At 28.0% G+C, this 13,452-nt stretch overlaps 1 protein-coding gene across 3 annotated transcripts; it reads left to right on the top strand.

The window, feature by feature from the left end:
• LOC107635410 (serine carboxypeptidase-like 25) lies at nt 522–10,320 on the top strand. Of its 3 annotated transcripts, none has more exons than XR_001619246.2 (8): nt 522–933; nt 4,059–4,262; nt 5,604–5,779; nt 7,057–7,344; nt 8,101–8,231; nt 8,317–8,412; nt 8,506–8,600; nt 9,893–10,294. XR_001619246.2 is itself a non-coding variant. In XM_016338884.2 (8 exons), exons 1-8 carry the CDS (start codon nt 657–659, stop codon nt 10,034–10,036), a joined length of 1,422 nt encoding a protein of 473 aa, XP_016194370.1. In that variant the 5' UTR covers nt 527–656; the 3' UTR covers nt 10,037–10,320. The 3 variants fall into 3 exon arrangements, 2 of the variants coding, with proteins under 2 accessions (XP_016194370.1, XP_016194371.1); XM_016338884.2 differs by having other exon boundaries at nt 527–933; nt 8,495–8,600; nt 9,893–10,320; XM_016338885.2 differs by lacking the exon at nt 4,059–4,262 and having other exon boundaries at nt 532–933; nt 8,495–8,600; nt 9,893–10,320.

The following is a 13,452-nucleotide window of genomic DNA, read 5'->3' as shown; positions in this document are numbered from 1 at the left end:
GCGTCAACTTAAAAAAAAAAAAACTAATATTAAGCAATAGTTCTCTACTTGTATTTAAAAAAAGAAAATCTTGTATTTCTGTAATTCTATCTAAGATGCAATGTCCAAACATGCATTACTATACAAATGTTTATCCTAGTTGAGCAACTAACCAATGGTAGTTAAGACATGAACAATGTCTATCCTCCCTCTACAGTCTTCATATCAACAATTTATGGATATAAGAGAAGTCCCCCAAAAATAGTAGCAGCTATGCAACACATGGTCAAATAAAATAAGAAAAAAATTCAGGTGCAGTCGACTTCACGTAAAGTATATATTTAAAAGCCATTAGAAACTTTGAGAGCCGTTTCTAACGGCTCTCAAATATCAACTTCATGTGAAGTCAACTACACCTGAATTTTCACCATAAAATAACTAAATAAAATAAATAAATAAAATTAGTCTCCAACCCCTAAGTGCACAAATTAAATTGTTTATGACACTCATAAATAATAACTCTCTCTCTCTCTCCTATTTAATCCTTCCCTTGAGGAGACACACAAACCTACCTTCCCTATAATTCTCACTCACTCATTTTCCATTTTCTTTTTCTCTCATCACTTTTTGTAACTCACACTCGCCTCTCCTCCTTCTAGTTCTTCCTCCTCCTTAGCATGGACGAACAACATCATAAAAAGATCTTTGTTGTTCTTCATCAAGTGGTGGTGATTTTGTTGGTGATGGTGGTGGTGGTGGGACCAAGTAGTTGTGTTAAAGGAGGAGAAGAAGAAGATAGGATCTTGGAACTTCCTGGTCAACCAAAGGTGTCTTTTCAACAATTTTCTGGCTATGTTACTGTCAACAAGGTTGCCGGTAGAGCACTCTTCTACTGGCTCACTGAATCTTCTCAAAACTCACTCAGAAAACCCCTTGTTATTTGGCTCAATGGAGGTTAGACATTAATTATTCCATCTTTTTCATTTTCAAATCTCTCTCAATTTAAATCAAATCTATAATTATAATAATTCACTATTATATTTAGCATTTTGAATTTTGACATATTTTTTTGTTTATTAATTTAAGTGTAAGTAATTACTAATTAGCATGCATGCAAATTAAATAATCCAGATATTCATGGCTTTTGAATATATACTTGGGTAGTATCTACTGAAAGTCACTGTTATATCGCTTATTTATGGACATTAATGCTATCATTTGTTCTCATTTGGGTACTTTAAACCACATGAAAGATAAACTATAAAAACAGTGCAAAACAATCTAAATTACTAGTTTACTACTATGCCGACATATAATATATAGAAGACACAAAATGTACAAAAATCTTCGCGACAGATTAGTCTTTGACCGTCGGGTTTGGGGATACCGTAAAAAAAAACAAAAAAAAATGTACAAAAATAATCTTTTCTGAACTTCCTCTTTAATATGGTGCTAGGTGAATTCTTGTTGAGGCATCTTTTTAAATTAAGTATATATGTATATATATGGGCTTAGTCACACATACAAACAACAGTTCAATTTGATTTGAAAGATCAATGGAAACAATTATTCTTTTACATGTTATGTTACTTACTTTTTATTATTACCTTTAGATGTTACTCTATTTTCCTTGTTTGATTACACCCTACTCCTGTGTCTCATAGACAATTAAGTGAGGCTAGAAGAATAAAATAAAAATAAATTGCTTGGAGAAATAATGCATTAAATATTTTTTGGATACTGTAAAAGAAAACAAAAGAAAGTGTACGTAGAGCCCACATGAGTGGGTTGGCAATGGATAGGTTGGAATGATGACCTAACTAACAATGAATGGTACAAACCCAATGACCCATACACGACAACAATGTTACTAGTAAAAGAGAGACTATTCAATGCTCTACTCTTCCCTTGGATTCTATTTATCCAGTAAAAATATACCAATACAGAAATATTTTTTTGTCTTTATTTTTAAAAAGTATAGATTAGAAAGTATACAAAATATTTTTTTTAAACAAATTCGAGTGTACTTGGTTCTTATTTTTTATTTTTTTTTTAAATTTAATTATTCTGTTGTTTTCTATAATTTTGTGAAATTTTTAATTAGGTCCCTATACTTTTTTTCTTTTTAATTGGGTTTCTTCACTAATTTTTTTTAATTAGGTCCATCTTAGTAGTAATTGGCTTAATTTTACAGATATCCAACTAAAAAAAAAAGAATTGGTACAGAGACCTAAATAAAAGAAAAAAAAAAGTGTAGGGACTCAATTAAAAAAAAATTTGGTGCAAGAACTCAATTAAAAGAAAAAAAAATATAGGGACCTAATTGAAAATTTTGTGAAACTATAGGGACCGGCAGAGTAATTAAATCTTATTTTTAATATTTTCTATTTTCAGATTTTGTAAAAATAAAAAATAATAAAAATTTGAAAACAAAAAATAAAAAATGCGAATCAAAAGTCAAAACTTTGCATAATTATTTTTACACCTAACAAGGAGGAAAATATTTATCTAAGATAGTAATATATAGTTTTATGAATTATGAATAAACTAGCCATGATATTATTGTATCAACACCTAATATTTTGTCCTAATAAAAGGGTTTTGATAGGAACCATGATCAAAGCAACACTCTTGGTCTTAATAATATTGAAGGTTTGTTCAAGTCTATGAGACTATGAGTCTATAATGTGTCTCTCACATTCTCTCTCTTCTGATTTCTGAAGTCTATCTATATGTCTAAGCTACACTTCACACTACACTACAATACAATACAATAGTAGTCACGCACGCATATACACACACGCGCATGCAGTTAATGCTTGAAAGCAACTAAAAACTAGCCTCATTAATGGCTTAATCAACCTCAGAGCCCTTATTTAAGGTTCTGTTAGCCGAGTTGTCAGCGCGTATTGGTGCACCATCAATGCAACCCTATTTTTAGTAGAGTTTCAGTGTATCTCTAACCCTAAAATAATCTTCTTATATATCTCCACTTTTTTTCTTTGAATTCAAATTATAAGTAGTTCACATCACCTTTGGAAATAGACAATTAAGTTGCTACAGAAAATAGGTGAACTTGTCACAAAACTATGATAATTAAGAAAAAAGAATTTCTTTGGTGAAAAGTGAAAATTATAGTTAATTTTTTTTTAAAAATGTGCATTGCATATAATGTTTTTTTTTATTATATATTTTTTAGGATTTAACTAATATGTGTTCTAAAGATACATAATAAATTTGCTATTAGTAAAAATTTTTTATTAAAAATATAAAAAATTTAAGTTTTTAATACATTTGTGTTAATCATTTTTTAAACTTTATTATCTTTTATTAATCATATATATTTATTTAAAAATATTATTCATACACAAAAATCAGCCACCAATGTATTTGTGTATAAAATACATGTATAATTTAATTTATTTTTAACGTGTATTTATATTCCAATATGTATTTTATACTGATAACTGACTTTAATGGTTGATTTTAGTGTACACATATGGATCCGTTTGAGAAGTTTTAAAAGTAATTTTTTTGAGTTTTTGACTTATGAAAAGTAGTAGTATTAATGTCTAGTACAATTTTCAAAATCAAATTGCAGCTTTCTAAAAAGCTATTTAGAAACTTATAGAGAAGTTAAAAAAATGACTTCTCTGATAATACAACTACTTTTTATCACATTTTTATAAAATAAATACTTTTAGAATTAAAAATTCAAATACAAAATAATTTATTTATAAGTTACTTTTAATATAGTCATTTATTGTTTAAGCTATTTTTTCAAAAATAATTTAATTAAGCTGTTTACCCAAATCAAACCATAGTCCATTATGGAGTGCATTTTTTCATCATACTTCAAGTATTCAATAATAATTCTTTGTGTAAGTATATATAGTTTGTTTACTAATAAGTTTCTTACCTATAACATGGAATGCATGTGTCTGAATCTTATTGTATTATTTATTTTACGAATTTAGCTAATTTGTATCTTTAATAATATTTTTTAAAAATAAATGTAAGATAAAATATTTCTTTTTATAATACTCTACTTAACAATATATCCTTATGGAAAATATTAGGTCCCGGTTGTTCATCAGTAGCATATGGAGCTTCTGAAGAGATTGGCCCTTTCAGAGTAAATAGGTCTGCTTCAGGACTATACATTAACAAGTTTTCATGGAACTCACTGGCTAACCTCCTATTCCTCGAAACCCCGGCCGGCGTCGGCTTCTCATACACCAACCGCTCCTCCGACCTACATGACACCGGCGACCGCCGCACCGGTAGGGACCCTCCACCCTTCAATACACATTAATTACAACCACCATTCACGGTTCCTGCATCTTTCATTGTTTGGTAGGCCATATAGAAGAAGTGATGATAAGATTAGGTTTTTATGATTGGCAAAAATGAATAGCTGGATCAACTATAGCTTCACCAAATTAACTACTACTACTAGTCTACTACTAACATCATTATCATTGTTACCATGATTTGATAATTTATTATTAGAGTGAATACCCATCCGGTCCTGACAATTACCTCGAAAGAACTACGAGGCCTCAAAAAAAAAAAATACTCAATCCGGCTCTTAATTTTTTTTTTTGGACTGATTAATTCTTGTGCAAAAAAAATAACATTGATTTTTTTTTACACAAGAACTAATTAGTCCTATAAAAATAAAGTTCAGAGGTCGAGTTGAGTTTTTTTTAATTAAGAGTCTCGGTGTCTTTCGAAGTAATTGTCAGGCCGTTTAGGATTTTTTTTTCTTATTATTATGTTAATAATATTAAAAAATATTAATTAAAAATATAATATTAAATTACTGAATTAAAAATATTAGATTACTCACCAAAAATACTAGTCAATATCAATTAAAGTTGTTAATTCTCAAATTTTTCTCCATTATTATTATTGTTATTATTAAGAGTCCAAAAACATCATCATTTAAAGTGATGTTTTTCAATTAAAAAAAAAAAGCTATCAATACATTAGGAATTATCTTAATGAGTGTACTAAGAGTACTTTATTATATTGTTGTTTGTTATATATGTAGAAACGATATTTCATATTTGCATCATCTTTTACATACATTTTTATGCTATAAATGATAGATTTTTTTATCTTTTTCTTATTTTTTGTTAATAACTTTAAATATAAAAAACAAAGAGCCATATAGAAGAAAAATAAATACAAAAATAATAGATATAACATATTGGTGGTACATCTTGCAACATTTTGTTATATATGTGTGTGTGTCAAACATAAATGCAATTAATTATTATGGAGTCCAATTTTTGTGGGGGGTCCACGTTCATCACCTAATAACTTATGTATTGACTATCTATCCACGTACCTTATTTAAAGTAGCCACAATTGTGTACTTATTATAGCTCTGCTTCTCTACAAAGACTACTCTTGATGTTACGGAAAGTTCCAAAACGTGATTTAAATCAAATCACAATAACGCCAAACTTAAATTTTGCTATCATCCATTTGTCTTACCATGTCATTTTCTTTACTTTAATTATGTATCTCAAACATTACACTGTAATTATAATATTATATATTAAATTTCACCTACTAACAATGACTAATAATATGTTTTGCATCAATTTTTTCAGCAAAAGACTCTCTGGAATTTGTAGTCCAATGGCTAGAAAGGTTCCCACGCTATAAAAATAGAGAGCTTTACATCACTGGAGAGAGCTATGCTGGCCATTATGTGCCTCAACTAGCTAGAGAAATTATCACTTATAACACCAACACTAAGTACCCCATCAATCTCAAAGGAATCATGGTAAATATATGTATACTCAACTTCCATTTATGCATTTACAATACTGATCCATAGTCAAAAGTTTTATGCAACAATGGTATTTGCTTTTATTTTTCATATTTAAAAACGTTATCATATAATAAACAAACATTAATACTTTAATAGTAATACTTTTTGGGATAAAGTATATTTTTTTTGAAATTTGATAAAAGTTTTAAAAATACTGTTAAGTTTTATTTTGTTCTAAAAATTTTCGATTTATCGGCTAATTTTTTAAAAAATTTAGAACAAATTCAACAACAGTTAGATAAGAATAACCTTTAACATAAGCAAATCAAATAGAATTGTTATGCATTATTGTTAAACTGATCTTGAATTTTTTAAAAATTTGACTGTCGAAGTATATTTGATGCAAATTAAAAATTTTTAGGATGAAATTAAAACAAAATAAATTTATGAATAATTTTAAAATTTTTGCCAAATTTTAAGAATAAAAAATAGGTTTAATTACTCTGTTGGTTTCTATAGTTTCATGAAATTTTCAATTAGGTCCCTATACTTTTTTTCTTTTTAATTGGGTCCTGCACCAAATTTTTTTTTCAATTAAGTCCCTTTTAGTAGTAATTGGCTTAAAAAAAATTGGTACAGTGAGTTAAATAAAAGGAAAAAAAAGTGTAGGGACCAAATTAAAAAAAAAAATTGGTGCAAGAACTCAATTAAAAAAAAAGTATAGAGACTTAATTGAAAATTTTGTGAAATTATAGGACCAGCAGAGTAATTAAACCTAAAAAATATACTTTAACCTATTTTTTAAATGATGCCAAAAGTTACCTAACTACTATAGCTTGCCATAATAATAGGTATCCTATATAGCAAACGCTTTCTTATCTCGATTTTGAGATGAAGGACCATTGTATTATGAGAACAGTATATGAATTGTTGCATAGATGGTGATAGACTGATCGATAGGTTTGTATTATGGTGGATACTACCATGAAGATTTCATTATTGTCTTTATATGAAGATGCTTCTTTTTTACCATTAGATGATGAAATGTATGGTTTGATTTTGATGTGTTACAAAAGTGTTATTTTTTTTAAAGTGTGGCTAAACAAACAAAGTACACTTTTAACACAAAAATCTTCATAAAAAGATGTTTTTAGTATCTTCATTTGAGTAGTTGCCTTGTATTATTGTGGGGATCCATTAAATTTTATCTTTTTGTTAGGAGTAGTCCCTTTAATTTGTCATGAAATAATAGATAGTAATTAATTGAAATGATGATGATGATGATGCAGGTTGGAAATGCAGTAACAGACAACTATTATGACAACTTAGGAACAGTGACATATTGGTGGAGCCATGCAATGATCTCTGACCAGACTTACAGGCAACTCATAAGCACTTGTGACTTCCACAGGCAGAAGGAATCTGATGAGTGTGAGTCTCTATATAGTTATGCCATGGATCAAGAATTCGGAAACATTGATCAGTACAACATCTATGCACCTCCCTGTAACAACTCCGATGGCAGTGCCGCCACCTCCCGCCGCGCCATGCGCCTACCCCATCGCCCCCGTCATCCGGTAACAACTTCTGTGTCTTAGATATAATGATTTAAATCCATCATTTTTTACTCTCTGTCTCTGCCTTTTATGTCTTATTTCTTAAAAATCAACATACAATGACATTAATTTATGCTACTCAAAATTTTTCTTTTTTGGATTTTACTAGAAACTTCACATTAGTTTTTTTTTTTTTTATGTTAAATTTTCTTTAGATTAACCAGGAATAATTCAGTTAGAGATATAATTATTCATATTCTTCCTTTAATCAATTTAAGCTTTCGATAAAAGTGATTTTATGAAATGCTATCAAATTTGTTATGAGCGAAAAAATTTAGAGTTTAATCTTTATTAAATCCCAAAAAAAAAAATTTAGCATAAGATCAATAAAAAAAAAATTAAACTTATGCAAAAAATTCAAGCAAACACAGTTACCTGACGGAACATGTTAGAAATATCAAAAATGCTATCTGTATACTAAAATCAAACATCATATATTTTAGTATAAATACATGTATTATTTAACTTATTTTTAATAAGTATTTTATATCGTAAATTTTTAACATATATTTTATATTAGTGTCTGATCTTGATAACTAATTTTAATAAATACCTAACATTATCCTAGATATAATTATACAGTGTCTTCCCTATCAGCTAAAACTTTCATTTCTTCCAAACTTAATCTGATAGGAGAAGATGCACGAATAATTATATATTTAACAAATGGTATAATCTTGTTGGAAAATTGATGAAAATGATTTATTTTGTTATCAGGCAGTTAGGCAATTGTCCGGGTATGATCCATGTACGGAAAAGTATGCAGAGATATACTACAATAGACCAGATGTTCAGAAAGCACTTCATGCTAACACTACTGGAATTCCTTATAAGTGGACTGCTTGCAGGTCACCTCTTAATTTAAATTGTTAATTAAAGATTTGATCATAATTATCAAGTTAATTGAATTGTTTTCTGGATCGTTTTGTGCAGTGAGGTTTTGAATCGAAACTGGAATGATACAGATGTATCAGTGCTACCAATTTATAGACAGTTGATGGCCAATAGAATAAGAGTTTGGGTGTTCAGGTTTGTTAGTTAGTTACTTTAATTTCATGAATTAATTAAAAAGGCAAAAATTAATCATAAATATATATGTTATGTTTGATAGTGGAGACGTAGATTCAGTGGTGCCGGTTACAGCAACTAGATATGCACTTGCACAGCTTAAGGTGGCAACTAAAATACCATGGTATCCTTGGTATGTCAAAAATCAGGTTAGTGCAAAATAATAATAATTAATTAATTATCGCATTGCTCTTCTAATCCTACCTCTCATTCATTAATCATTTTACATCTATCCTTTGTAAAATTGTTGTATTAAGTATATATCTAGTCTTAATATAATAAAGTCTCGAATAATGGGCTGTTTGTCATATATATAACCAAGAAATTCAAATAGGCCTTTTCGAGTTTGGAGATTCAAAAACAAAGGATATATATAGTTGTAAAGATAAGAAGTGAAACACTTATCAACGTTAGATAATGACCTTAGTGGAAGTTAAGTAACAAATAATAGTAGAAAGGCAATTACTCTGCTATTCTTTGAAAATTAGAGGCTAAATTATCCTATATAATAAATTTAATTGTATACGCAACATATTTAAATTAAATTTAATTAATTAACTTAATACATCATTTTATTTTCATAAGATTATAAAATTTGAAAAATATTTGCGTAATCTTACAATATATATTCCATGTGTGTTTCAAAAGCACCTATTTCCTAGAACTATAACTATATGTATAAGATAGGTTCAATATATAATCAAGTTGGGTTCGTCGAGTAGTCAGCTCATTCGTCCGCTTAAGTAAGTGTCGGAGTTTGAATCCCATCTTGTGTATGTAGTAACTCATTGACCAACTCAGATTTACGACAGATTAATCTTCAAATTAAAAGATAATGTGAAGAAGAAAAAAAGTTCAATATACGATTATTTTCTATAATAATATTCAATGTGTCTTTCAAAAATACATTTTTTCCGAACTTTAACTATATATATTAGATAGTAGATTGGTTCAACATTAAATTATTTTATGTATTAAAAGTGTGCATTATGAGAGAAAATAATAATTTATCGAGAAAAGGACAAATAAGTTCCTGATCTTTTGTCCCGCGGACATTTTCGTCCCGGACCATTAAAAAATACTTTTAAATTATTGACCTTCACAAAACTTGGACGGATCAGTCCCTCCGTCCAAATGCTTCCGTCAGGGATTGATCCGTCCAAATGCCTCCGTTAGGGACTGATCCGTCCAAGTTTTGTGAAGGTTAGGAACTTAAAAGTATTTTTCAATGGTCAGGGACAAAAATGTCCACAGGACAAAAGGTCAGAGACCTATTTATCCTTTTCTCTAATTTATCCTTTAGTTTCGAAAGGATACGGGAGCAATAATTACCTAGAAAGTAATTGTTTTCTCATCTTCTTTAACCTCACTTTAGAAAATCTAATTGGTGTTTTTCCATCTTATATATATTCTTCAAAATAATTTGATGTATTATGTGAAGGTTGGAGGGTGGACTGAAGTATATGAAGGGTTAACATTTGCGACAGTGAGAGGAGCAGGCCATGAAGTTCCATTATTCAAGCCAAGAGCAGCTCTTCAATTATTCAAATCATTCCTTTCAGGAAGTCCTCTCCCTAAGTCCTAAAATTAATCAATAATCAATCACGCTGTAAAACAAAATTAAGAAGCTAGCAAGGTTAGGAAAAAAGGAAGCCAAGAAGAAAAGAAAAAAAAGGAAAAAAAATATGGGGGTGATAGAAGAAAATTTAAACAAGTGTAAAAGGCCATAGCTGCTAATTTAATTTCTATATTTGCATTACCGCCGTCAATATATATTGTTGTGAACAAAAAGTTTAATGCCATTTTTCTTAATCGGAAAATTAACAAGAGGCGTTAATGGAAAGAGCTTGATAATGAGTTTATTCTAAATTGTGAGCGTTGTGTTTTATTTGTTCAGATCTTTAATTTTTCCTCATGATATTCACATAACAAGTGAATTTGATATGTGCTTTAAACATGACTAATAGTGATGAACAAGTTTAATTTAACAATTGCAATGATCCCTAAGTTATATCATCATTTAAAATAATCACATTTAGTGTTAAGAACGCTATTAACACTGGTTATGACTTTAAAAAATTATGTTAACCAGCTATAAAATGTAAAAAAAAAAATTAGTGATTAGGGCAATTTATCTAATTAAATAAATTCTGTGAATTGTTTACCTGAATACACAAAAGAAAAATCTCTTACGTACATGTACAATTTCAATTTTATGTAAACCGTGGGAGTTAACCATGGTTTCTAGTTTGTATGTAAACCGTTGGACGCTATAAGGTTTTATGGTTGGAAAAGGTGGGACATAATCCGTGGCTACCTACCACGGATTATGAAGGAAAAAGCTAAGGCATAAACAGTGGTTGCTTCCCACCGTTTATAAAGAGGAGGACTTGAACGAAAACCCACATAGGTTCCCATGGTTTACATGCAAAGTATAAATTATATGATCAAATTTTTTTAAAACCAAAATTTTTTATTTTTTATTCTTAAATTATATGATCAAATTTTTTTAAAACCAAAATTTTTTATTTTTTATTCTTAAATTATATGATCAAATTTTTTTAAAACCAAAATTTTTTATTTTTTATTCTTAAATTATATGATCAAATTTTTTTAAAACCAAAATTTTTTATTTTTTATTCTTAAATTATATGATCAAATTTTTTTAAAACCAAAATTTTTTATTTTTTATTCTTAAATTATATGATCAAATTTTTTTAAAACCAAAATTTTTTATTTTTTATTCTTAAATTATATGATCAAATTTTTTTAAAACCAAAATTTTTTATTTTTTATTCTTAAATTATATGATCAAATTTTTTTAATTAAATTAAAAAATAAAATAAAGTCCACCAATATCTAGTAATCAACAGATCTGTAAATTTATTATTTTTTTAATTTTTAAACTAAAAAAGTAATATTTTTCTAATATTAAAAAAATTGAAAAATTTAAAATTTTTAAATTAATTTATTCTTAATTTATGAACAAGTGCAGCTAAAAAAATCAATTGTCCGGATGTAGATCTATTATTTACTAGATATTGATGGACTAGATTTTATATTTTTAATTTAAATAAAAAAATTTGATCATATAATTTAAGAATAAAAAATAAAAAATTTTGGTTTTTAAAAAATTTGATCATATAATTTTTACTTTGCATGTAAACCGTGGGAACCTATGGGAGTTTTCGTTCAAGTCCTCCTCTTCATAAACCGTGGGAAGCAACCACGGTTTATGCCTTAACTTTTTCCTTCATAATCCTTGGTAGGTAGTCACGGATTATGCCCAACCTTTGTTAGCTCCTACAGTTTACATAAAATTAAAATTGCACATGTAAGAGGTTTCTCTTTTGTATATTCAGGTAAACAATTCACCGAATTTATTTAATTAGGTAGATTGCCATAGTGATTAGTATTTTTTATGTAGTTTTCTTACTTGAGTCAATACTATTAATTTATATTTTTTAATTAAAAATATTGATTTCTTAACATTCTCTTATTGTATATTTGATGGAATAAAGTGAATTAATATTATACCTCACTCCATAAAGTTTGGAATATACATGTGGTGATTATCTATATAAAAATGTGTTCATTTGAAAATATAACTAAGATATAAATATATATTATGTTGAAACAATTTAATTAAACATATTAAGTTATGTAATGATTTAATACAGTCGAAGCATATCTTAATCTTTTAAACATCTACACAAATTTATTTGATTTAATTCGTTTGAACTAGTCAAATGTGGTCAAAACTTGTATGATTAAAATATCAAAAAAAGTGTAGTCGACTTAATTAAATTGAGATCTATCCGGCTCAAACACCAAAATAAGTCTGGTAAACTCAAATTAAGACCTTATTCGGACAATGGGCCGAACTGATTTTTAATTATTATTTTCATATTAAAACATCCTCGTAAGTAATAAGTAATCACTATTATATACAATGGTAAATTTGGTTTGGTCGAGTAATTAACTCACTCGTCCATTTAAATAAATGTTGGGGGTTCGAATTTCGTTTTGTGCATGCAGTAACTCATTAGCCAGCAGCAGATTCTTAAATAGAGCTCAAATTCGTGACGAATTAGTCCTTAACCTGTCGGATTGGGAGATATCGTAGAAAACCATATATATATATATACACAATGGTAAACTTCCATATTTTCGTGCACCGTGCATATATATTCACATGTGCTAAATAAATTGCCTATAAGGCGAATTACATAGCTCTTATGAACTTTCAACTTTGAACCTTTCGGTACTTATCTAATCTTTGGTTTGCTTTTTTCCATTTATAGTAGCGCTCTATATATATGTTGCTTGCTAGTAATATTGGTGAGGTTGACTAAAATATTAGCATAAAGTCATAAACTAGAGATGGAACAATTCGAATTCTATCATATTCTATAACGGAAAATCAAAATCATGTCAAAATAAGAAAAGACAGAAACGTCCACGGATCTAGAACAACGGCGGCGTATTGTGGTGCCTTAAAAGTTATTGACCCTTGTTCAACATAGCGACGGAGCTTCAAGTTAATTAATACGTAATCTGCAGTTTTCTTTTTATTATTAAAAGTATAATAATTTAACAAGCATGCTAACTCTAATTAATATTATTAGCGATGACCGATATAAGAAATAACAATAGTATATATATATATATATCTCAAATGCTATAATCTTTTTATATTCACATAGAAATTCGGGTTCGAGTTTCACGCCTAACTTTAAACAAAAATTGTATACATTCACTATTTTCTATTAATAAAGTGAAAAAATAATTCCCTTTCATGTCTACTTATGCATATTTTCTAATAAATTAAAAAACAATATTATATGATCAGTAAATATTGTTATTTTTTACTAACATTTGACCAATAATAATTTATATTCATATTTACAGAAATTGTTTATACATAAAATATATAATTTGCACAATTGCACTTATATTTACTAAAATTTTATACACATAAAATCAATACAGTCTGCACTC

The sequence above is a fragment of the Arachis ipaensis genome, chromosome B04, assembly GCF_000816755.2.
Source record: "Arachis ipaensis cultivar K30076 chromosome B04, Araip1.1, whole genome shotgun sequence".
In the NCBI taxonomy this organism is placed as follows: domain Eukaryota; kingdom Viridiplantae; phylum Streptophyta; class Magnoliopsida; order Fabales; family Fabaceae; genus Arachis; species Arachis ipaensis.
This window is presented reverse-complemented; position numbering and strand designations above follow the sequence as displayed.